This window comes from Pholis gunnellus, assembly GCF_910591455.1.
Source record: "Pholis gunnellus genome assembly, chromosome: 1".
Lineage (NCBI taxonomy): Eukaryota > Metazoa > Chordata > Actinopteri > Perciformes > Pholidae > Pholis > Pholis gunnellus.
In genome coordinates, this window is record NC_136528.1 from 27,879,100 (window position 1) to 27,904,947 (window position 25,848).

A 25,848-nucleotide genomic window follows, 5' to 3' on the forward strand; every position below is an offset into this window, starting at 1 on the left:
TCTTTCTCTTTGATAATATACGTCCCTTCTGTAAAACAATTTCTGAAGAGCTAGATTTAGTTTTGCCCATTAAAAAGTCTTTTCTAGAGTGCAATCTACTTTAGTTGGTTTCACAAAACAGGTGAAACGTCAAGAGACGCTTGATGAGGAAAGAAAGGACAATCAATACTTTGTAAATGTTTGAATCATCCACAAAAATATACTTTTGTAAAATCTGTTGGAGGTGTCATATTTCACCCAGGCAGATACAATAGACAGACCAACAATATATAGTTACACCAAAAGTGATATATATTAAAGATAGTATATACAAAACAATAACGACATATTTGGGTAGCACATACCGAACAAGTGTCCATGGCTTTCAGTTTGAAATCTGAATGAAATATTGTCTTATTCTGTGCACAATATAAAAACAAACAACATAAAAACAGCATACTGCTTTGGCTGATATAAATAAGTGTTTTTATAAAGAGGAGACGCAGGGATGATGGGGAGGGAGTATTGCTTTGATGTTAGACTCGTTCAATGTTTCAAACCCTGAGAAGATCAGAAATGAATTGAGTGACACCCAGAGGGACAGAAGCACTTCACTGCTTTACCATCATAATCCTGAAGCCATGAGACTGACAGACAACACTAATCTCACCATTCTTCTGTGTGCAGTACTGCATCCCACTGGATGGTAATAATAAAATGACAGATTATACTGCAATTGGACCCACAATAACAGTCTGTGATGCTTGAATGATGAATATTCAAAAAGGACGGCATGTCATGTTTTAAGTACGATTTTGTGAAAGATGATGAGATGATTCCGACAGATCCAGAATTTTCACACTAATTTCGCTCAACCCTTCTGAAAAACCTCCACACCAGATAAAAAAAAGATAACTTAATAGAAATAACAGAACACATCAATCCACATGTAATTTTGCATAACAGTGTCCCTATGTGACTGCAGGGTCTATGTCACCCAGCTGTCCATCCGCATTCGTTTGACCGTCGGACCCTCCCTGCCCTCTGACCGACTCACAGGGAGCCCGTGGAAGTCCAGCCGATGCTGCTCCTCCCGGTCGCTGCCACCCTCGTGGGAGCTGCAGGAGGAGCTGATGCTGTCTGCAGGAGACCTCCCCATCTCTGCTCTGGTGGATGAGTGGGGATGAGGAGGGGCATGAGCCTGGGTCATGTACCCTGATTGGCTGAGGTGGTCACGGGGTGGGGAGATCGGCTCGGCTTTGATGTTGACGTTGTGGTTGGTGCTGATGGAGAGATTGGGGCCTCCAGACCTTTACAGAAGGAGGGACAGAGGGAGAGGATGCTTTAAGGCTGTGACCGTGGAGTAATGGCGACATCTACTGGTCAAAGTAACAAGTCCGTCGACAGAGAAAGAGAGCTTTTCTTATCTGGTTGGCTAATGTTGACACTTGTCCAGTGGTGGAATATTTACTCAGATACTGTGCTTACCGGTAAGTACGAATTTGAGGTACTTGTACTTGTCAATGTTACTTTATGTTTCAGTTTCACAACAACCAAAAGGCAAATATTTAACTTTTTACTCCACTTTGTTTATTAAAGAGGAGTTTTGATTTCACAAATAAAAAATATGAGCTTATAAAATATTATCTATTTTAATAGTTGTAAACAACCCATCTTGCGGTGCATCAATAGGTTAAAATGTGCTCCACCTTGCCCAAATACTTCTAATCTAATCTAATAATGCAACTTAACTAAAACTCCTTTCGGTTTTACATTTTTCTTTGTAATTGATTTTTTACAGTGTCATATTGCTAATTAAATTTAAGTCAAGGATCTAAATACATACTCCTCCACTGAACTTGTCAGTGTGAAGTTGCCATCGGTAGCCAATCACTTGTCCTGCATTAACAAAATGTCAGACTTATCACTTAATTCAGTAGCCTTTCTCTTCGTCACATTAAATCTTTGTCGTCTCATGTTTATCTGTTTTGTTCATATATGTCAGGCGATTTTAACGTAGTGCAAATACACTGTGTCAAACTGTGAATCTGTAAACATGTTATCCGTCATTAAGAGATAAAGGCTAACGGTGTCAGGTACTTACCCTAGTGAGCCCAGCTGTTGCTGCTGCCAGGCCGTCATGGAGCCCAAAGAGGGGCCTGCAGGGCAGCCGAAGCCCGACAGCTCTGCACTGTTCAGGGAGTAATCTAAGAGACGACATGAGAGCACGATAGCACACAAAGTGGTTAAGAATAGCTGATCAAACCTTTCTAGTAAATAATAAATAAAGGAAAACAACAACATTGCAATGTCTTGGGGACCCCGGGGGCTACACTAATGACAGCAACACAGCACAAACCGTTGTTGTAGGCAGAGCTGATGCCGCAGTAGACCAGACTCTGGTGAGGCAGACTGGGGGTGTTGATGGAGACCACCGGGGTGGACAAAGACTGACTGCACTGACTCTGCCTCTGGTTACTCTGGAAATACATAAAAACACATACAGTAAGTTTATTCATTCAAGTCTAAACATCTGTCTTCTCTCTGTGCTTAGATTGCTGTTTTTTTGAACAGTGGATGGCATGCAGCTGCACATGGCCTGTGATGCCCTATTTCAACCACATGATGGCAGTATACATTGATTTTCCAAGGCAGTCTTTCTAAAGCTAGGGAGAACTACTTCACCTTAAAAAAAAAAAAAAAAACTGGCAACATCAACTTATTCAGTACTTATTTATTTAATTAATTTCCCAGAATGCCCCCAACTTGTGTTCAGTGTGTTGCTCATGAAAACGCGACACAGGACACAAGGCAGTTGATGGATGCTGAATGTTTTTGCATTACTAAAAGTCAATCAGACATTGTTTGTAAAACCCTTCTTTAAATACAATCTGACCCTCGAAATTATTTCAATGTTGAGCAATTTTGCACGATTAAGTGTTTTGCATTTCGACTGGTCGCAGTCTTATTAGGGACTTGTGATCAGGCCTACTGCTGCAACCTCAGTGCTAATTTACTTGATTGAGTGTTTTAACAATTAATACCCCCCCCCCCCCCCCCCCCCCTCCCCACACACACACAAACAAAATTCCAGCAGGCAATTCATTCTAAATCCGTCACAGTCTCAAATTAAGCTAGAGCCCAATTTGGTTTGGCATACTTCATGCTGGTAAAGCTGCTCTTTAACTTGACACATTCTAACAGTCATTAGAAGTTTTGTGTTGTTACTCTCTGGGCTGTTGCCGTTCCAGCCTGATAATGTCAGCAATGACATCACCCCCAATGAGGTCATTCACTGCTGTACGCACGCCTACACGCACAAACGGTGGGTTAACCAACTGATACATGCCTAAAACTAACAAGCTTAAACAAATGCGAACCCGATCTGACTGGCTGGAACATTACATTATGTTTCCTTCCCTTTTCCATGTGTTATCGGTGGTATCCCTGTCACTATGAGTGACAAATACCGTAGCATAGAATCCAAGTTCGAGCTAACGCTGTAATGATGATGGTTAACACATGAGGCCTAAGAAGAAATCAGACCCGCTCAGTTATTTACTGCTTTATAGAAACACAATGAACAAATTAAAAAGAAACTGCAACATAACAGAGTTGTTCTTGCCTGTTTGTGCAGCACACAGAGCATTCTGTTCACACTTACATGCACACACATCATAGTGGAGGAAGTGAAAGGCAGTTTCAAAATGATCAAACAGACGAGTTGCTATCTGACCACAACTCGACATCTTTCACAGCAGTGAATGGAAAGCAGAACCAAACGCATGTCATCATCTGAGCAGCTACCGCCCTCTTCTGTTGGTTTGAACCTTGTGGAAATATTAGCATGCTGTTGTTTATGGTTTTGTTTCAACTGCATGCCACGTGTCAACCCTTAAAAGCTGGTATTTCACACTCTTACACAAGTGAAAAATACCATGTTAGCTGCTAAGTGCTCCTGCAAACAGAATAGCTATTCAGTATTTGTCATCCAGTGATGAACAGTACTCACCTCAGAAAGAGAGAGGATGAGGAATTATGATGATTAATAAATATGTAATAACATTGACTTATTTCTGTAGAGACAGTGTTAACAGATGGCATGAGAGGGTGTGTATTCATTTATAACTTCTTTACCTGAAATTAAGTCAGAGCATATTTTATTAATACTAATAACTATCCCTAAATGAATCTTAATGAAAAGGCTGTTACGGTTACACATGAAGTGCTTTCAATTTGTAAATGTTTAAGTCTGTCAATTCTCAAAAAGTGAAAGAATCCTCTCCTCATACACACAAAAAAACGTTGATATCATGTTAACATCTTTTCTATATCAACAGGAGAAACAGCCAGAGCAGAGTAATGGAGCCGTTTAGTCACCATATTAAAGAGAATAAAAAAAAGTCAATTCTTTTTTTTCCACTGTTTGCTAATCGTTACATCATGTTTGAGCATAGTGTGGGAGGGAAGGGCAACAGTAAGGGAGTTAAGGGCAAATCAATAACTTCAATAGCCCAGCTCAGCTGCTGAATGCACAATCTGAAGGAAGGAAGACTCAAGACTCTCTGAAGACTCCTTCTACCCTCCAGAGCAGGGAGTCACCAAACCATGAACTCGGTTAGATTTCATGCATCTAATCAGAGAAACCTCTTGCACTGTACCACTTTTCTAGGGGTTTATTAGTGCCACAATTTGAAAGAAGAACCAGCATGTTATTTTTTTGCATTTGAGTTCTTGCGGTGCTGTTTCTTCACCTGAATTGAGCCTCTACAGAGTCTGCACTCCCTTTGAATGGATGAGTTGGCAGCCTACTTGAAATATCATCAGTCTTTTAGTGTGTCCACCCTGTTGCCTTCCAAAACTAATTTTACCGTAAATGACAGGATTTTTGTATCTTTCGCCAAAATGCATCATTTTACTTTAAACGGTTCTTTAGGATAGAGATAAATTCAATCTGGCATAAAGATCATGGGGAGTGGTCCGTCTCTGTGAACAATCAGTGGCGACGCATTTTGTGTAAAGGGAAAAAAAACACACAATGAACAAACTGATTCTTGTGGTCTTTCTGCAAATGCTAGCACAGGCTACAGAGATCATGGTACCTCCATAATATAACAGATATTACACAAGACGCACCACATTTTCTCAGTTAGTGGTGGTAAAGTGCTGTAAAGGGTAGTAACACACCAATAAAAGAGGAGAGGAAGATGTAAGCTGATGTAAACAATGCAGCCAACAGAGTTGCGCATATGCAGCTGAGAAGTGCAACATTTTTATAAGGTGGTAGCTTAGTTTGTGTCAACTTGTTTCTGTGATTTGCTGCCCCCTAGTGGCCACACATCAAATGATGCAGCTTTAAGTATTGTTGTATTAACATGCCTCAAAAAGAGTGTTTCGTCAAAGTGTATTAACTATCACTGCCTGCCATTAAGACTTGTGTTGAGGTCCTAAATACACAACACACACACACACACACACACACACACACACACACACACACACACACACACACACACACACACACACACTTACCAGTGTTTGCATCATTCCTTTGGACTGAGGGATGACCACTCGGAGGTCTGTCTTGTGGCTGGTAGGGACCAGGTTGTTCCCAAGAAGTGGAAGAGGAGAAGAACATTTGGGTGGTATGATCTTCCCCAAGCTGCCTCCACCAGGCGAGCCCACAAAACCGTTCACTGAACAAAGAAACATAGAATTACAAGGACATTTGAGAAGTGATGGTAAGGAAATCCCTCCCTTCCCATAAGAATTCAAAGACTGACTGATTGATGGACGATATGAGCTTTTCTATATGGTCTATTTTTATATTTTTTAAGTTGAAGATTTGGAATGTGCGTTAAAAACAAGAGGGAGGTTACAGTCCCGTGTGTTGGATCTATTATATCAACCTGTCCACTACCAGGCTCTGAGTGGAGGATGAAGAAAGTACGGCTATATATTATACAGGAGATAATAATGAATAATTGATTGTTTTTCTGGCTCTTGACATTACATAATGGCAATGTTTTTATGAGACATGCTGTCCTGGGAGGGAGAGCACCAAGATGACAGGCAGGGTGGTTTGCAAGGAGGACAGTTTGTTGAATTTCCAACAGAAAAGACAAATACAGCTGAGATAAACCAGTAACAAATGACACGAGGAGCCTCCAGACTCGTAAAATAACACAGAGGCCTCCACTAGGATTTAAGCTGAAACCATTGTCACAGAATGGCCTTTGGTAGAATTTCTTGCTCACGTGTTTGGTTGATGATGAGACATTTATCTGTCATCTGAGCTGCCGATTGCATATGATGAGCAAAGTGGGACTCTTTCCTTCTTGGGAGGATACATATACACTGGGTGGGGTTGAGTGCGCATTGTTTTTGTTGATTGAAGTTTACAACGTTTACAAGGGTCTGCTTAGTGTAATAATATAGTGAGTTTGTGATGGATAAAAGAACGTGTGATCAGCCTGGACCCGGAGTAGCTTATGGACGACTGTACAAGTGGGTTGCACTGTTTGGAGAAGACAAGAAAACTGCAGTGATTGTTTATTGTCATTCTACTTCTAATTACATTTCCTCAAAGGTCAGTTCAACCACTCCAACTGCATATAGTTTTTCTATAAATAAAACTAAAAATATTTTGTTTTGGTTTGACGAACAGGCTTATAAATGTTCCGTCATGATTTCCTTCTGCTAGATGATCGCAGATGAACTGAGCGTCTTTAAAGTTTACAGCACTAATACAATCAAAGGGTACACTATAAAATAAAATAATATGAATATGAAACGTGTCAGGCATGCTAGATTGTTCATGGTTATTAAAAGTGTTTTTGCCAACAGTAACTGGCATGATCCATTGCACACTGAACACAACTAGCCACACAGAGATAGAGAAAGAGATAGAGACTGAGAGAGGGAGGTCATAGCAGGTAAACCCCCATCAGGGAAGATGCTGAGTGCAGAGCGTGTGAGGAGAGAAGAAGAGATCCTAGATGACAGCAAACACTAGTGAGAAGGTTAAAGGTCAGGGTGACCATGTCAGTTGCTGTGCTCCTAGAATCATCATGCGGTAGAAAGATTTCTTTGCCACTATAGAAGATCTCTCAGCGTTCAGATCTGCATCTAACCTGCACTGGTAATTAAGGATTTCCCAGAAATAAATTACAAAGCCATGCATGAAAATGTAATGCATTCATGCATAACATATATTTTTTTAAATTCTCTGAATAACTGTCATGTTTAATACCTTCTTGGTTCACAATGAGTTGAATTACATATTTAAGTATTTATGGTGATGGTGTGGCTCAAGGGTACAGTTGTGTCAGAGTGGGTTTGTATGACTCCTGAGAAATACATACCAACTGGTCCGGACCCGTTTTGCAGACTCATATCAGAACTGCTCTGCAGGCCACCTGAGGAGAAACACACACACGCAGAAACACACACATACACCGATTGTTATTTGTCTTCTTTTTTCTTCTGCTGGTCGTCAGAGTTTGTGTTTGCAGGTTTTTCCCAATAATCACATCCGTCTCTTATATCTTTGCACAAAAAATTAAATGTGACCAACTATGCAGTCACTCATTAGAGGGAAAGATATTCACATATAAGCCCCTTAAGGACAATGTTTGATTTGGAGGTTGGCGATTTTAAAATTGCATTTGCTAATCATTATTCCTGCGGGAACTACTACAGTCCCAAATGCCTGCTGTCATTGTTGGTCACAGTCCTCCCATCATCTTAAATCCCCTCCAGACAAAACGCCAACCTCTATATTTACATACACAAATTGTTGTGTTTCCAATGATTCAGTGTGATCAGTTACCTGCCTTCTCCCGGAACACAAACACACACACACACACACACACACACACACACACACACACACACACACACACAAACACACCTGTGTTCCCGGTGCTGGGCGGTCTTTGTGGAGGGTTCATGTTTCTGTGGAGGTGTGTGTGAGGCGAGGAGAGGATCCCACTGTCCGCCAGAGCTGCTGTGGCTGCAGCTAGAGCTTGGGAGGTCGCTCCTCCTCCTCCTCCTCCTCCTCCTCCTCCTCCTCCTGCACCGGGGCTGTACGACATGCTGCCGTGCATGAAGTTCTCCTGTGGAGGGCCCGTGGACTGGAGAGGGAGTGACAGATAGAGACATGTCACCATGAGCTTGATGAATAAACGAGACACAATTCTTCTTTTGTCTCTTTTTGTCCTTTAATTTGCCTTCTTGTGTTCTATGTATGTATTTGTTTGACCAGGTACCTCACCAAAAGCTCAAGCATATAATCAACTACTAAACATAAATGTAACATTTTGTGCTATAGAGACTAAAAGAAAGGGAGGAAGGATCCCAGTCAAAACCAATAGGCTTTTAGATCCAGTGGGGAAGAAGCCAAAGTGTTACAGTCTCTTAACAGACGTCGGGTATTAATAAGCAAGGCTCTGATGTGCGTCAGCAGAGGTGCTCAGTGGCATTCTGTGTGTACACAATAAACTACAGTGCAACTCACAATTTTATGACTCTTCATCATGTTGTCAAACTCTTCATTGATCTTCTTGTATTTCTCCTCGGTGTGCGGGGTGAGGACGTAGGAGGCGTCAGCATCAGGGCTGTCACAGCCTCTGTGCTCCTTCTTGTTCAGGGCCTGCGGGTGAAATAAACACATAGTAATTAAAAGCATTGGTAAACAAGTAGAGATTTCACCAACATCAATGGCTCTTTGGTACAGCTTACAGTGGCCTGTAGTTGACATTCATTATAAATACACATTTTCCCCAGAGAGAGTGGTGAGCTCACTACCGAGAGCAGAGAGCACTTCATACATCACCATAAACCAGTTAGTTAAAAATGATTTACACATCTATTTCAAATCTTTATAAACTCCTCATGATGGAAAAGTCCTCCATTAAGAATTAGAATGTGCAGAAAACCGACAGCTTTGAAACACAAGGGTTCAGTGTTTTTCCTCACAAAGCCCCATCATATTTTCCTATTACTTTCCCTCATTGCATTGGAAATTAAAATGTAGTTTCTGCAGTTAGTGATGGGGTCTATGCAAGAGGGGGCATTTCTGCAATCGAAATGTTTTCTTTCAGTTTTCTTGTCATAGCTCTCTGCTGCTATTTATATCAAAATCAACGTAGTAAATCCATCTACAATTTAATAGAGGATTTTATAGGATAAACTAATAATAATCAAGTATTCAAGCATACAAGGATATCTCCCTTATCTACCAACCTACACACCGTCCTTCCGACTTGCTCCCTATCTCATATGCGGTGAAACAGCAGGAAGGAAAACCAAAAGCTATCAAGACTAGAAATCATAATAATAATAATAATAATAATAATAACCACAGTATAAAGATACTTCCCAAACACTGAGGGCACATACTGTATTTACATTTCTGCAAGTCTGTTGATGAAATCCTGCAGACTTCTTTACTGTGATTCTCAATACAGTAAAGGACGAGGAAAACACATGTTCACCCTGTGGTACAATGTCTCTAATGCGTTATCACTTTGTAACAACATTCTAAAATAAAGCATGGCGTTTGGTTCATTACACATTATTCATAGATCTTTTTACAAAAATGTTTCCAATCTTATATCTATGTTTTGAGACTCAGTATAAAAAGTGGCCTACACGTCTACTTTAAAAAAAAAAAGCATTCATGTTTTACGTGTACAGTAGCTGAGCAGCTGCATCCGTGCTTTAGCCAAATATCATCCGCCCATACGGAGCATATATTCGTCTTCTCTCGAGTGTTGCACACAATAACAGTAGTTGTCCTCCAGAGAGATGCTGCTCCACATCACAGACTTACTCATCTATATTCACAGCAGCCTATAAAACACAATGGACTGGAGTAAGCAGATATTATTTTTATAGTGAACCTGAAACAACTTTGGGTTTGTTTGGGCGTTTATAGTTGTGTACGGTGGATAGACAGGGAAATAAAAGGCAAAGCGTTGGGCGTTAATGTATCCCTGAGCACCACAGAGATAAAGCCGTCAAATGAGATTCATTAGCACAAACAAATCTGTAGAGGATTGAATTACTGTCAGCAGTATAGCCGGGACAAAATATCCAAACGCTGCAGTCCTGGTAAACTCTAGAATTACCGCCACGCCTCGTTGTACGCCTCCGCCATCCGCCATTGCAGTTTACATCACTTCATTTTATCCTATTAAACATTTGTGTGAAATTGTCATAATTAGCATATACATTTTTAAGTTAAGCCCCAAAATGGTCATTAAGTATGGCAATATAAAAGGTATAGAAACATTCCCATTTAAAATAGTTCTTTGGGCGAACCGAGGCGGTTGCTATGGCAAGGCAGCAGATAATACATTTCTATTTTCATCACAGGCTGGCGTTACATTGGTTTCATTATTTGGCTCTTTATTGACATCATTTGTACAATGCCACGGTAAAGGCACTGGTAGGGGTTGGACATGAAGGTGTGATGGCAAGGTTAAGACCTGATGGGAACTGCAAAGTTGGCTGATAATTCTATGTGGGTTCTTTAACAAGCAACATCTTTCACGTTACACTGTGACCCATTGTTGATATAAAAATATTACAGCAGTTAAGTCCAAAGAAAGGAATGCACATTCAAAAAGCTATAAAAAAATGTGTAATGTATCACATTACAAGAACTATATGTTATTCCCATTGTAAATAAAAATGAAGCCAATCAAGGACTTGGCAATGTTCAGGTGGTTTAGAAAGATCAGGTTTAGATAATTGGTTTAGAACATGGACGGATGAATTGATGGATGTTAATTTAAAGCACCTGGACTTCAGTACAGGAGTCATTGTAAAAAAAATATCAAATCATAGCGGCATCACGCGAGCCTGAGATGACATCACTTCTCTGGTATCCACCATCTCGTCTCTGCTCCTCATTACATTACACATCATAGCGTGAAAAGGACGGACCGACACACCAGCTGACTGCCTGTCCACCACATGTCCTCTGCATTCCCAGCCACTGGTAGTTATAGGAGCTTTAAAACACACACTTGCGAGTCTATTTTCACCACAGGCCTGAAACTACATTTAAACAACTGGTGATCACTTTGGAGAAGTCACACGCTCAATTCAACGGCCGGATATTTCCACACCCCCCATAAGCATTAAACTGGCCAGTTTAAATTAGGACACACACGGTGTTTGTTTGACTTGTTCAACTCAGGACAAGCTTTCCCTAAAGCTGCAGTTAGACCGTTGTTATATAATTATAGGATGGTACATTTTGTGAGTTACAGTGGTGACAGTATTATTTGTAATTACTCAAAATGACAGGTAGCAAAGGTGATCAGTGATAAAAGAAATTCTGTAAATTACAAATGACAAACATTCTGACACACATAGCCATCAAAAAGAGACTATAATTTGAATAGTGAATAGGAAATAGGATTACCTGTATTGAGATATCACACAAAAGTCTGCTGAGACTGGAATGTGCACTGCAGTGCGATCAAATATACATCCCTCCTTACAAGGGCTAAAATGTATGTCTGTCATGTGAAAATAAACTCAGGATTATGCTCCAACGGTCACTTTTACAACAGGAAAAGATGCGGGATCGATCACAATCTGGCTGGCTGATTGCAATCATAACTTGTAAAAACCCTTCAAGGATACCATAAACAAGTTGACACAGCTCCAGAGCAAAATACAGCATTCCAGCTGTGATATTCAACGCATAATGACTCGTCAATCCTGAGAAGAAATTAGCCAATTTATGACAGACGGAAAGTTTTTGTTTGCTTAGCATCAGGAGATTATTACTCTACGATCATCCTCTGATTCAGGTGTGAACTCTGCTTGACCTTTCAATCAAATGGGAGGGAAGAGGACAGCTGTTACCAGTCATGTGATCACTCCAGTGTCTTTAAATGTTTCACACCATTCTCAGGCAGCTTAAAAGTGTGTCTTTGAATATGGGGGGAGGACAAACAGCTCCTATTAAAGCAGTTGTCCTCTTTAGAGAACGGACAGCGGGACAGTAAGAGAGCACGGAGGGCCACAAAGTAGTCCCAGGAGAGAAGGGTCTATTCGGACCAAGAGCCACCGGGCTATATGTGGCTCCACAGATGCTGGTTTGAACCACTATGTCATGTCTGGGCACTGCCGCCTATCTCAAAGTGTCTGCTCGAGGATCTGAGAGTGCGTGTCTCCTTATCATCTCAAATGTCAAAGTGGGCTTTAGTGGATCTCCACAGGCATGTGGCTCATTGCCACCACGAGACACACGCTGAGACGTTGAGCATCTTAACATGTGAGGGGGGGATGTCCTGTTACTGTTGGGGCTGCATCAAAGATAAAATAAGCCCCCCCCCTCCCCCTCCCCCGTTTTCCCTGGAGAGAGCCTTTTCCAGTTGGGAGATTGCCCTATGGGCTAAGAATAGGGAAGGCACAGTCCGCTGTGTTTGAGATGCCATTCGACACATCTGTGGCAGATAAGCTCACATGCTTTCAAACTTCATGTCCAAGCAGGTTTTTGCAGATTGATTTTTTCAAATGAAGGATCCTATCACATTTGACCTGTACTAAAGCCAAATCGACCGCTCTGCTGTATGCCACAGAGTCAGGTTTCAGGGTTCATAGTTTTCACTTTCTGTTATGGTTCTCATTTATCTCTGGGCTCTGCAGGCTGAAATGACTGCACTGCATACCTTGGACGGCTGCTCTGTTGTTGCTGAAACTCAACTCTGCTGCAACACAAACCTGTCTCATTATTATGACAAAAGTAATCCGTCAGTGAGGTTGGCTGACCAGTTGACTGACTCTGTAGTTCTTTTAGCTGGCAGACCATCATCGAAGTCTTCCTGACATCCGCCTTCATTTAAGGTTGACATTCCACTATTGTCTCCTCAGTATGGAGGTGGATCTGTAATGTCAATTGTGGTACATTTCTGCTATAATCTCATAAATGTGCATCTAAAGCTACCTCAAATTTAAAACAATGTATTATCAAAGGTGTTGTATAGACTGTGGAACTGAAATATGAATAGAGAAACCAGAATATGGAATAAAGTCACTCTTGTAAACCCTGCGTAATAAGGGTATTTACCCAAATATCAAGCTATTCCTTCAGAACACTAATGGTGGATACCTGACTCTATGTGGGCTTGTTAAAAAGGGAGAAAGGGACTTGTATTAACATTTTCAAGCTACACAGTGTGGCGTTTCTCTGGGCAGTAACAAACTGTGACAGCTGTGTTAACAGCCAAGGCAGCTCGTCATCTGCAAGCATCATCGACTCTCAGATGTCAGTCAGCCGGTGTCATGGGAAAGGTCCATCCATTGTTACCATGTGATTGAGGAAAATTCTAATTTCAATTTGACTTTTAAAAGAAACTGCCAAAACAAAGTTAAGAGATACAGCGTATGCATGGATGTGTAAACTGCCTGTGTGCAACGAAAGTACTTGCGGGCTGTTTGTGTGTTCATGCCACAGAAATAATCATCAGCAAACATCACGTTCCATCAAACAACGACAATGAATCCAAAGAAGCTTTCTGCCGGTCCACCAGGACATAGGAAGTCTGCTGCAGCCAGTGGGGTATCACTTTACACACAGTCAAATCTTAGACTTGAATGTTGCAAATGGACTGACCGATATGTAAAAGATCAAGCTCTCACTTTCCAGGCATTGTTTTAACCAGCTTGTGTGTCTGTGTGTTATATGTGTGGGAGAAACAAAAAAAACAAATAAGGCGTTCAAAGCAGGCAAATGCAGCCCGGGTAATGGTTTACAGAGCCGACACAGGTGTCTGCCTGTGGTCTATTACAGCAGGAGGACAGACATGATTGTGCCATTTAGAATCATTATGGGTGATATTAATGGTGCATGTTACCAACCTCTCCCATTACTATCACTACATCTAAGAGGATGAATTCACCATTTAACAGTTTAACAGGCTTTACTGTTTCACATGCACGGTCCGGTTCATCCCTGAATCTGTTCTGGCTTCAGTTTATTTTATTATTTTTTTTGCAGTACTATAATCGTCTTATTCCCATGAGAAACAATGTTAGATTTACTTGGGAAGGTTAAGTTTGACTCTGTGATTTTGCTAGAGGACACTGAGGGAATGCAGAAAGAAGCTGGAAAACATGCTCTCCCGAAATAAAGTTGAACACTGAAGCTCCTCTCTTTTTCAGGAAGGAGGGAAGAGGCATTTTGAAAATAAACACTTTGGGAAGCTTAGCTTCCTTTAAATTTGACAGTTTGTGTTTGTGTGTGTGTGTGTGTGTGTGTGTGTGTGTGTGTGAGAGCAGTAAGTTCAGGCTCTCAGCAATGCAAACACGCATTACAAGCTTACGTAAACAGCAAGAACGTGAGTCACGATGGCCGGTCATTATTAATGGCAGCTGCAATGAGTACGTGCTGTGAGAGACAGGGCAGCGCCGCTCAGGGACCACGATGCAGCCAAAGGAACGGCTGCATCTTATCACTTAAAGCAGTGGTCGCCAAACTACGGCCCGCGGGCCGGATGCGGCCCGCCTACACATTTGGTCCGGCCCCCTGAACAATACCAGAGACGCATTATGATTTTTTTTCAGTCTGCACAATTAATCGAATTTTAATCGCGATGACGATTTTGGCTGCCACGATTAAATGAGCATGATCGTCTGCGATATTAACGTTTAAAATACGTGCTCTGCTACATATCAAATCAAACGCTTCCTGAATCAGCCAACCACCAGGGGGCGAACGAGATGAGAGCTGTCATGCGCGCACCCTGTAGAAGTAGAAGAGTAGAAGAAGTAGAAGAGCCGAGAGACGGGAGCTTGAAGGACGAGTACTTGTGCTTAATTTATTTACACGCCGGCATGTCATGTCTGTCACTACATGGTCGCGCATTTTCAATTCCCCTGCTCTCTGTATCGCGCACGGCGGTGTTCCGCCCCGATCCGCGCGCACGATGCGACCCCCCCCCCCCCCATAATCGGGCCCTAGGTCAAACGATATGTTCAGTGATGTGGCCCTCACAGGAAAAAGTTTGGGGACCCCTGACTTAAAGCATCGACGTCGCCAGTAGGCCAGCTACGACTGGCGTGTGTTAATGCTACAATAAACAGTCCCACAGAAGATTTACATAATCCAAAGTTAGACGACCAACCCAATAGTAGGGTTCCATCCATCCATCCATTTTCCTCCGCTTATCCGGGGTCGGGTCGCGGTGGCAGCAGGCCAAGCAGGCTGACCCAGACTTCCCTCTCGCCCGCAACATTTTCCAGCTCATACTGGGGGATCCCGAGGCGTTCCCAGGCCAGCTGGGAGATATAATCCCTCCAGCGTGTTCTGGGTCTTCCCCGGGGTCTCCTCCCAGTTGGACGTGCCCGGAAAACCTCCAATGGGAGGCGTCCAGGAGGCATCCTAATCAGATGCCCGAACCACCTCAGCTGACTCCTTTCGATGCGAAGGAGTAGCGGCTCGACTCCAAGTTCCCTCCTGATGTCCGAGCTCCTTACCCTATCTCTAAGGCTGAGCCCGGCCACCCTACGGAGGAAACTCATTTCGGCCGCTTGTACCCGCGACCTTGTCCTTTCGGTCACGACCCAGAGTTCGTGACCATAGGTGAGGGTAGGAACGTAGACCGACCAGTAAATTGAGAGCTTTGCCTTCCGGCTCAGCTCTCTCTTCACCAAGACGGTCCGGTGCAGCGCCTGCTTTACTGCTGCAGCCGCACCGATCCGCCTGTTGATCTCCCGCTCCATCTTACCCTCACTCGTGAACAAGACCCCGAGATACTTAAACTCCTTCACTTGAGGTAGGCACTCCGTCCCCACCTGGAGGGAGCAATCCACCGGTTTCCGGCAGAGCACCATGGCCTCGGATTTGGAGGTGCTAACTCTCATCCCCGCCGCTTCACACTCAGCTGCAAACCGCCCCAATGAATGCTGGAGGTCACGATCCGAGGAGGCCAACAGGACCACATCGTCTGCATATAGCAGAGAGGTGATCCCGAGACCCCCGAACCTGACGTTCTCCACCGCCCGGCTGCGCCTAGAAATCCTGTCCATGAAAGTCACGAACAGGACCGGTGACAAAGGGCAGCCCTGGCGGAGGCCAACACCCACCGGGAACGTGTCTGACTTATTGCCGAGAATGCGGACACAGCTCCTACTGCAGTCGTACAGAGACCGGATAGCCCGTTGTAACGGGTCCGGCACCCCATACTCCCGCAGCACCCCCCACAAGAACCCCCGAGGGACCCGGTCGAAAGCCTTCTCCAAGTCCAAAAAACACATGTAGACTGGTTGGGCAAACTCCCAGAACCCCTCCAGTAGTCTTGCGAGGGTAAAGAGCTGGTCCACTGTTCCACGGCCGGGACGGAATCCGCACTGCTCCTCTTGAATCCGAGGTTCGACAAACGGTCGGAGCCTCCTTTCCAGCACCCTGGCATAAGCTTTCCCCGGGAGGCTGAGTAGTGTGATACCCCGATAATTCGAGCACACTCTCCGGTCCCCCTTTTTGAAAATGGGAACCACCACCCCGGTCTGCCAGTCCATGGGCACTGATCCCGACCCCCATGCGACACTGAAGAGGCGTGTCAGCCAAGACAGCCCAACAGTGTCCAGCGCCTTCAGCATCTCAGGGCGGATCTCATCCACCCCCGGCGCCTTGCCACCAAGGAGCTTTTTGACTACCTTAGCGACCTCTGCCAGGGATATGGGTGAGCCCCCCAGGTCTTCAGGCGCTGCCTCCTCTGCAGAGGACATGTTGGTCGGGTTTAGGAGTTCCTCAAAGTGTTCTTTCCACCGCCCGACGATGTCCCCCGTCCGGGTCAACAGTTCCCCCCCCCTGCTGAGAACAGCCTGGGGTAGGCCCTGCTTTCCCTTCCTGAGCCGTCGGATGGTTTGCCAGAACCTCCTTGAGGCCAACCGAAAGTCCTTCTCCATGGCCTCCCCGAACTCCTCCCATGCCCGAGTTTTAGCACCCGCGACCACCGCAGCTGCAGTCCTTCTGGCCTGCCGGTACCTCTCAGCTGCTTCAGGAGACCCCTGGGCCAAACAGGCCCTGAAGGCCTCCTTCTTCAGCTTGACGGCTTCCCTCACCTCCGGTGTCCACCATCGGGTTCTCGGGTTGCCGCCACGACAGGCACCGATGACCTTCCGGCCACAGCTCCTAGCGGCCGCGTCCACAATAGAGGCTTTGAACATGGTCCATTCGGATTCCATGTTCCCAGCCTCCCTCGGGATGTGTGAGAAGTTCTTCCGGAGGTGGGAGTTAAAGACCTCCCGGACAGGGTCCTCCGCCAGACGTTCCCAGTTCACCCTCACTATACGTTTGGGCTTGCCGGGTCTTTCCAACCGGTTCCCCTGCCATCTGATCCAACTCACCACCAGGTGGTGATCAGTTGACAGCTCTGCTCCTCTCTTCACCCGAGTGTCCAAGACATACTGCCGCAGATCAGATGATACGATTACAAAGTCGATCATTGATCTCCGGCCTAAGGTGTTCTGGTACCAGGTACACTTATGAGCCACCTTATGTTCGAACATGGTGTTCGTCATGGCCAAACCATGGCTAGCACAGAAGTCCAATAACGAGACACCACTCGGGTTCAGATCGGGCAAGCCGTTCCTCCCAATCACCCCCCGCCAGGTTTCTCCGTCATTGCCCACGTGAGCGTTGAAGTCCCCCAGGAGAACTATGGAGTCGGCAGGCGGCGCCCTTTCCAGGACCCCTCCCACCGACTCCAAGAAGGCCGGATACTCTGAACTGTTGTTTGGTGCATAAGCACAAACCACAGTCAGAGCCTTGCTCCCCGCAACCCGTAGGCGCATGGAGGCGACCCTCTCGTTCTCCGGGGAGAACTCCAACACAGCGGCGCTCAGCCGGGGGCTTGTGAGTATCCCCACTCCCGCCCGGCGCCTCTCACCTTGGGCAACTCCGGAAAAGGACAAAGTCCAACCCCTCTCCAGGAGCTTGGTTCCAGAGCCAGTGCTGTGTGTGGAGGTGAGTCCAACTATATCTAGCTGGTATCGCTCCACCTCCTGCACCAGCTCTGGCTCTTTCCCCGCTATCGAGGTGACGTTCCACGTCCCTAGAGCTAGTCTATGCTGCCGGCGATCGGCTCGCCCAGGCCTCCGGCCTGACCTGCCGCCCGGTCTGCATTGCACCCGACCCCGATGCTTGTCCCTGCGGGTGGTGGGTCCACAGGGTGGCTGCTCCATGTTGTTTCTTCGGGCTGAGCCCGACCGGGCCCCATGGGCGAAGGCCCGGCCACCAGACGCTCGCCGACGAGCTCCCCTCCTGGGTCTGGCTCCGGGAGGGTGCCCCGGTTTCCCTGGTCCGGGCGAGGTGGCTGAAGTCCGTGGGCTGCTATACATCAGGGTTATTTTGAATAGTAGAGTTTTATCTACGTATGTCTTGCAAATTCATGATGTGAAAATCTCACGACTATTTAGTCATTTAAATGGACACACCATCAAGTAGCTGCTACACATTCACCGTTTTCTCTCTCGCTACCTACCATGTCTGTACCAAATCTTTTGTAACATTTTAGTGAAGTTGACCATCTTGCCAAATTTAGTCATTCAATAAACTAAGAAACCCATATTTGCAGTATGTGTAATCCATTGTAGGATTACACATACAGGTATGTAGATACATGCACTTTGACTTGGATATAAAGTTCAGCATTTATGCGTTTCCTCAAATGAAAATAAAATACATTATATGTCTTTCGAAATGTATATTCTACTTCCCTAAATTTTAAAAGAAGTAAGACAGCACTGAAGGTAGCAGCAGCTTAACGACAACAGCGGAGTCCTCTGCCGTTACACTTTCTAGAAATACATCTTTCTACCAACTGTCAATGGATAAAACTGAAAAATAAAATGTTAAGGGTCTCCTATCAATTCCCAAGGCATGAATGCGCTCTTCTGAACTATCACATGAGAACAACTATTAGATGTAATATATTTTCTAACATTTTGCAAGAGTTAAAGAAAGAAAAACTGTTGACTGCGACACATATTTGCATTTAGCTGGCACTCGCAACACTAGTTACACTAAGTGCAACAGCAGAGTAACTTTCAATGGACCGCCCACCAAAAGTAAAGAGGAAAAAGAAAGTTCACATTTTCTCTCCGGACACAGACTGGGTACCACATTTTGTGAGGTCAAAGCTTTGCCATGACAACAACTAACATTATAACATGTGATGGAGAAGACCACTTTATTAAATCACACTACCACTCACCTCTACAATGTCAGAGTTGGTTCTGCTCTCGTGGGGTTCGTTGTACTCGGTGTATTTCAGCAGGACTTTGTCCATGTCGGTGCTGGCATACTGGAACAGCTTGTTGGAGCTGTTGAAGATGATGAGGGCGATTTCACAGTCACACAGAACGCTCAACTCATAGGCCTTCTTCATCAGACCAAACTTCCTCTTCGTGAAAGTCACCTAGCAAGACAGAAACCAAGGATCAATGTTGTTTTCTTCAATCACCTGCTGACATAAAAGGACAAGGGGAACATTTGGAGGAGTTTCGATTAAATAACTTGGGATCTTTGTAGTGTCATCCAACTCAGTCCTTGTTCAGTGGCATATTTTGGACAAACAAAGACAAGCAGTTCACATGCAGAGAGAAGAAAATGGATGAGCAAAAGTTTAATTACTGATTGCTTTTTAAAAGCCTTTTGAAGCCAGAATCCGTTGCTCATCTACATATTCTTCCCATTTCTTCTCTTCTTTTTCTTTGATCTAATGCAAATTCTGAGCCGTCCTTGACACAAGACGACGCCATTATTTGTACAATTAAGACCAAAAGTTTAATGATATACAATAATAATGCTAAATGGACAAGTGTAGGGATAATCACGATTATCTTAGTCAATATCACAATTATTTAACACGATTACTCATTGACTTTTGAATATGTATGTATATGTATAAATACCAAAACATGTATCAAAACAAATAAGATAGTAATAACGTTAATGCACTTCCACAACCTTCTGAAAACTACGAGACAAATCGAGAGCATCCTTGCGAAACAGAATGTGGCCCAATAATCACTGAGTCCCGATTGTCTCGTTTTCACAATCGTTGCAAGCCAATGTTGTAATTGAATATATAATTTGTTTTAACACCCAGCCCTATTTCAGGCATTGGGCTGCTGCTGCTGCTGCTCTTACCCAGAACGATTGATAATGAGCCAATGAACACAGAGTAAGCACGAGTTACTGACACAAAATCATATGACACGGTGATACACAGTCAGTTGCTGACAGAACCTTGTCGTATAGAGAGATTAGAAAAGTGATTCAAAATGTTTCTGCGTCACACAGGAGTGGGACAAAGAGGAGGGAGGATGTGGAAGGAGGGGGGGGCGCAACAACCTGGAAATAGGCTTCAACTCGAATGCCACTAGTTTAGTTGGTGGGGCCACTGGGTGGAGAAAGCAACTGAGTAATGTTTTTCCCTCCCTTAAATTGCTATCAGCATTGAGCATAATCATATTTGTTTTTTGTTGAAAGTCTACATATTGTCAGTAAACCTTCCAACATGACCAGCATACAGTGTTATATTGCATTGTGACATGTCAAATGATAACAAGCACTCTTGAAACCTCCATGTTCCACGAAACTATAAAATGCACCTCCACCAAAAGATCAAAACTAAATGTTTGCAGCGCACAGGTGCACGGATCTCTTTTTTCTGTGTGCAGCGAAGTCATCTGTATGTATCTTTGTCTGCGTTTCTTCCATCATGGCCTCTGGAATGCTGACTCACGTCATCACGTATCTAGAAGCTGCCTTCACACCTTCTCACACCTCCAAGACTTCCAGTAATGCAGTAGGTGATCAGGAGTATTGCTTGATCTTCCATGGTTGGCTGCAGAGCGGTTAGTCATTCAGGTATTTGCTCAAAGGCACTATATCAGAAGTTGCTGATGAAGTGGAGAGTCTTGATACTAATAGGGACTACATTTGCCCCCTGAAAACTGTAAACTGCCAAATGATGCTTTGTCCGAACTGGGCCTCACTGGAAGTAAAGAAACTGACCTACACAAAAAGGAAACTGTTGGGTAAAATGTGTGGAACCTCGTGCTATAATGCGAGCTGTCATGTATGATTGTTGATGACCTTTTGATATTCTTTAATGCTCGTTGTGCAACGCAAATTCCCAGAGGGACAATAAAGGTTTAATTAATTCATTACAGCGCTCTCCACTTCCAGCCCAACTTGGAGGCTTTTACCTTGGGAACAGTGGAGAGTACCATTATACGCATGATAGCACTGTGGCTTTTTATATTTTATAGCACAGGAAGCCACATAGAAAACGACATGTGCTGTTGACAAGTGATTTGGTCTTCTATACTGGTCATAAAAGTATATTTTCTGAAACGTCTTTACCATTTTCCCAATGGGGGTGACATAACGTCACATTTTGTCTCCAGTGCAGTTTAATTTGTTTTCAAAAAAGTGTCCTTGGAGCTCGTGCTACATCACATGTTCTAGTTTTGGAGCAAAGACGGTATCCGATTGCCAACAAAGTTCATGTTCAACCAAGCTGAACATTTGCTCTAATGCCAGAAGCATTTGGAACAGTAGCAGTCATTGAATAAATGCTGTATCTCATTACAGTAACTAGATTAGAATGGACGCCACAGCTCTCACTATAATTTAAAGGGAAGTTACCTTAAAGAGTTGTGTTTCATTAGTTTTTTGCAGTTACCTGTTAAATAACGGTTTAAATGATGTTCACTATTTCTTGAGCATGACTTGCAAATAGATTTCTATGAAAAGAGATAACAATGAACCACCTTGTTCCTCTTTTAGAATATACTGTATGTATGACTGCTGATAGCTGGTATATCGCTGGTGCATCTTTCTACCGTCGTTATATATTCTGCATGGTGTGTAATAGTGTGATAGTAGAAAAAGAGGAAAACCAGCTGAACACACTTGATGCACTTGAAAGATAAAACAAGAACACAAGCCAACTTCCCAAAATAGAGTGCAAGGAGCTAAATATACAGCAGGCTCCAGCGATGCACACCCGACAGCTAAAGCAGTGTCTATCTAAAAGGGCTCGTGCCAAGACAACCAAACATCAAATACAAACATCATCCCAGATATTTATTTTGCAGCCACATCCCTATTTCCAGAGTGTGAGCCTTACTTCCAGACAGGCTGGTATTTGTTGTGCTGTTGGGGTTGATATATATATATAGAGGAGACAGACAGAGAGGGATTCCAGTGGGCAGCAGTGTGGCTGAGCAAGGAGACGGTGAGGAGAGAAGGCCACTGTGTGTCCCAAACGCTGACCCACCCTGCTAATGAGAGGGTGCCGTCCAGACCCAGCTAACCCCAAATTACTGTCCTTGCCACCAGCTGTGACCGCTGCACTCTCAAAAGTAAAATGGCTCAGAGCAGGGGTGGGCAATTACTTTTCCCAAGGGGCCACATGAGAAACAGGGACTGTTGTGAAGGGCCGGACCAATAGACTGAACTCAATCCTGCTATAGTAATAGTTTTGATAAGCTGCGAGTGGTAAGAGTAACTGTTATGATCATTACATTACATTACAGTCATTTAGCAGACGCTTTTATCCAAAGCGACTTACAATTCAAATTCTATCACATTTCTACACCGTAGGCACAGCTACGAAGGCAACTTTGGGGTTAAGTGTCTTGCTCAAGGACACATCGACATGCAACTAGCGGAGCCGTGGATCAAACCGCCGATCTTCTAATTGAAGGACGGCCCTGCTATCCACTTAGCTACAGTTGCCCAGTTGATCAGTGGTGGAATGTAACTAAGTATATTTACTCAAGTACAGTACTTCAAGGTACTGTACTTGAGTATTTCCATTTGATTTAACTTTGTACTTCCACTTCACTACATCTCAGAGGGAAATAAGGTACTTTTTACTCTACATGTGTCTTGCAGCTTTAGTTCAAACATTTCCTAACTACCCAAACTGAACAACAGAGAATAAAGGAGTTAAAATGAGCTCCACCTTAAACATCTGCAGCAGGAATAATTATCCCAAAAATACACACATGTAATATCCATATATAATAGTAAAATACTGACAGGGATCATGTTTCTGTAAAATGAGTACTTTTTTACTGTTGTTTGTAGTCCAATGACCTCATTTTCTGTTTTTCAGTTCAGTGTGAGAAATCGAGTCTGTGCTGTGCTTGAACGAGTGCACTGAAGTCAGGTTGAATGTGTGAGGTGAGATGTGAAGGACAGCTGACAGCTGATCGTCAGTGAGAGAAGATCTGTATCTGGATTTGTTAAACTTCATCACGGAGAATGTTTGTTCACATATGTAGGAAGATCCAAAGAGAACCAACATCTTCTGAGCATGTTGCTTTTGCAGCTTAGCAAAGCCTCAGAGGTCCGTGCCCGCTCTGCATCTGTCAAGTTTTTCTATTTCTCTGTGTTTCGTCTCGTAATGGCGATTCAAATTGTAATCCTTAAACACTGAGATCAGACAGACTAAGCACACAACTTTACCTTTGACTTCAGTAAATAGATGCTTAGAAGTCCATGTTTTGTTCAAGACTCTACACATGTATCAATCTTTCTTTTTTAACATTGGCTGACATGTTTGAGGGTACAGCTGACTCACATCTCCCATAAGCTCAGTTCACCAACACATTGCAGTGAAGCTGCTGCTCGAACACATTTACGAACATACGTAAATTGAGAAAAAAAAACAGCAACAGTCGCCTTCAAAATAAAATCTTTAAAAAGGTGCTTCACTAAAGATTCAGAGCATTAATATCAGAGCAAACAACTATTTGCAATGTAAAGATATAACAGAGAAGAGAATGAAGTCCCTCACTCTCTCTCTCTCTGTGTTGTAATCCGAGCTACTTTGCGCTTTGTTAACAAAGCATTCAAGTGCGTGTGAGTCTCTGTTGTGTCCCACTGGCTAGCTCACAGCTGCCGCTCTGCACTGCGCTCATACGGGAGTTGCCGCTGATATCATCCAGAAGCATAGCACCCACCCTTCTGTTCCCCTCCAGGTTAACACTGTTAGCTCCTTCAGCACTGATACGGTTATTGGCAGTTAGCTGCTGTTAGCTGCTAGCCGCCAGCTCAGCCGCCTCTCATGTTGAGAGCTGTTCAGAGGCAAAAGATTCGCTCTGAATTCCGTAATGAGCACCTTCAAACACAGTGATATCCCTCATCGTCAGAAGTAAATGTGCACAGGACGTCTTTCACCCGAAGGTGTTTTGTGCCGAAAACAAACAAGGCATAACTGTTCCATAGGGGATGTACTCCTTAAATGGGTTATAGAGTGAGAGCTGACCTCTGACAGCACCGTTAACAATCCAAAGGGTTTGGCAAGGCAACAATACTGCACCAGTTATGTTGATAAGTATACAACTAAGATGTAAAATAAGGCGACGGGACAGCAAGAAGAAAACACTGACCTGTCGGTTCCTCTCATCGACGATCCGGGTGATCTGGATCTTCTTTCTCCCCATTGCCAAAACAAATTCCTCTAACAGCCGAAGAAGAATATCAGTGGGCTCCAGGTAACGGGCAATCCTTAACACATAGTTCCACTGTCAACTCTGTTACTCCGGGATCAGTTTGACATGGCTTGCTGAAAAAGAGCGAGATGGAAACAGGCTAAACAAACAGTGGCACAAACATTTATATTCAGCAAATATATTCAAAATTCTTGTAGAAGTCATATAGTGCATGTTCACAAGAGCATCACTTAACAAAAAGGTCAGAGATCACTTTCTCCAAAAGAAATGTACATGGGCAGAACATCTTTGCACTGTGGGCTGGACGTAACTACAGATACTGTCCTTATAGCTCAAGAAAGACAGATGAATGCAGTTTACTAAGGGCTGCTTGCTGGAGGCATTTTTTTTACTTTGTACAAACGTGCATCCGACATGAACACTGTTATCAGTGTCCTGATAACGACCTGATGGATCATTCTTCCAATGAGTCTTCAGGCTTTCTTCGTGCTTGTGCCGGGAAGGATGAAGACGTCAGCTGCTTCATTTCACTTAACAGCGAGGAGCTTCACCAGGGGAGCATAGAGTGCACCAAGGTTCACTGACCAACCAGCAGGACTTGAAGTCCAGCAACAAAGACTTGATCTCTTCCAGGTTTCCCACCCACGAACACACAACTAAGCCAAAAGCTCTGCTGCCAGCGTTTGAGCCAGCATTTCTGCACAGCAGAGTGCAGGAGTGCTATTTCCCTTTCCTTCTTCACAGTCGTTTCCAAAGTCCTTTTGGCCTCAGAAGTCTTTTGCTTTGGAATTTAATCTCTGACCATTGGATTTATATTAAACACATCAAGGGAGGACTCAAAAGCACGCTAACAGAGGAAAACCACAAGAGGTAAATCTAGTGCAGCTACTTCATCACACACCTTGTCTAGCTGGCTCCAAACTCTCTTCCACAGCGACACTCCTTCTCGTGCGCCAACATGAATATTCGGCCCTGCAGTCTTGAGTGAACTCGTCTCTGTTCTCCTGCTCTCTCCTCCTGAAGGAGTGCCCACCTGCCTTGCTGCTGTGTCCCTCCTCTCCTCAGTGTTTCTGAGCCCTGCCTTACCCCAGAGCTCCTTAGCTCTTTCCTCTAATCTCATCTGATCTGGGAGGAGGCAGAGAGTGAGGCGAAGCCAGGCTTTATCCTAACCCTCTCTGGATTACTGCAGCATGTGGATCCCGGAGCATGAGACACCAAAACCCCCACTGCAGATCCAGTTCACAGGGTTGGAAGAAATACATTTGTCATGCGGTGATTATTTGCTGATTGAAACGACCTCTATATAAGATTTTAAAAAAAATAATGTAATTGAGTCCCAGTTACTGAAATGCCCCATACAGCAGA

At 44.0% G+C, this 25,848-nt stretch overlaps 1 protein-coding gene across 1 annotated transcript; it reads right to left on the reverse strand.

The window, feature by feature from the left end:
* Nucleotides 1-225: 225 nt before the first annotated feature.
* LOC306697838 (myocyte-specific enhancer factor 2A-like) lies at nt 226-24,474 on the reverse strand (the record flags this gene model as incomplete). Its single annotated transcript, XM_079161909.1, has 9 exons — nt 226-1,289; nt 2,084-2,186; nt 2,339-2,459; nt 5,512-5,675; nt 7,344-7,397; nt 7,892-8,114; nt 8,498-8,632; nt 19,221-19,424; nt 24,421-24,474. The coding sequence occupies 9 exons, from the start codon at nt 24,472-24,474 to the stop codon at nt 968-970; spliced, it is 1,380 nt and encodes a 459-aa protein (XP_079018035.1). The 3' UTR covers nt 226-967.
* Between the last annotated feature and the right edge of the window lie 1,374 nt (nt 24,475-25,848).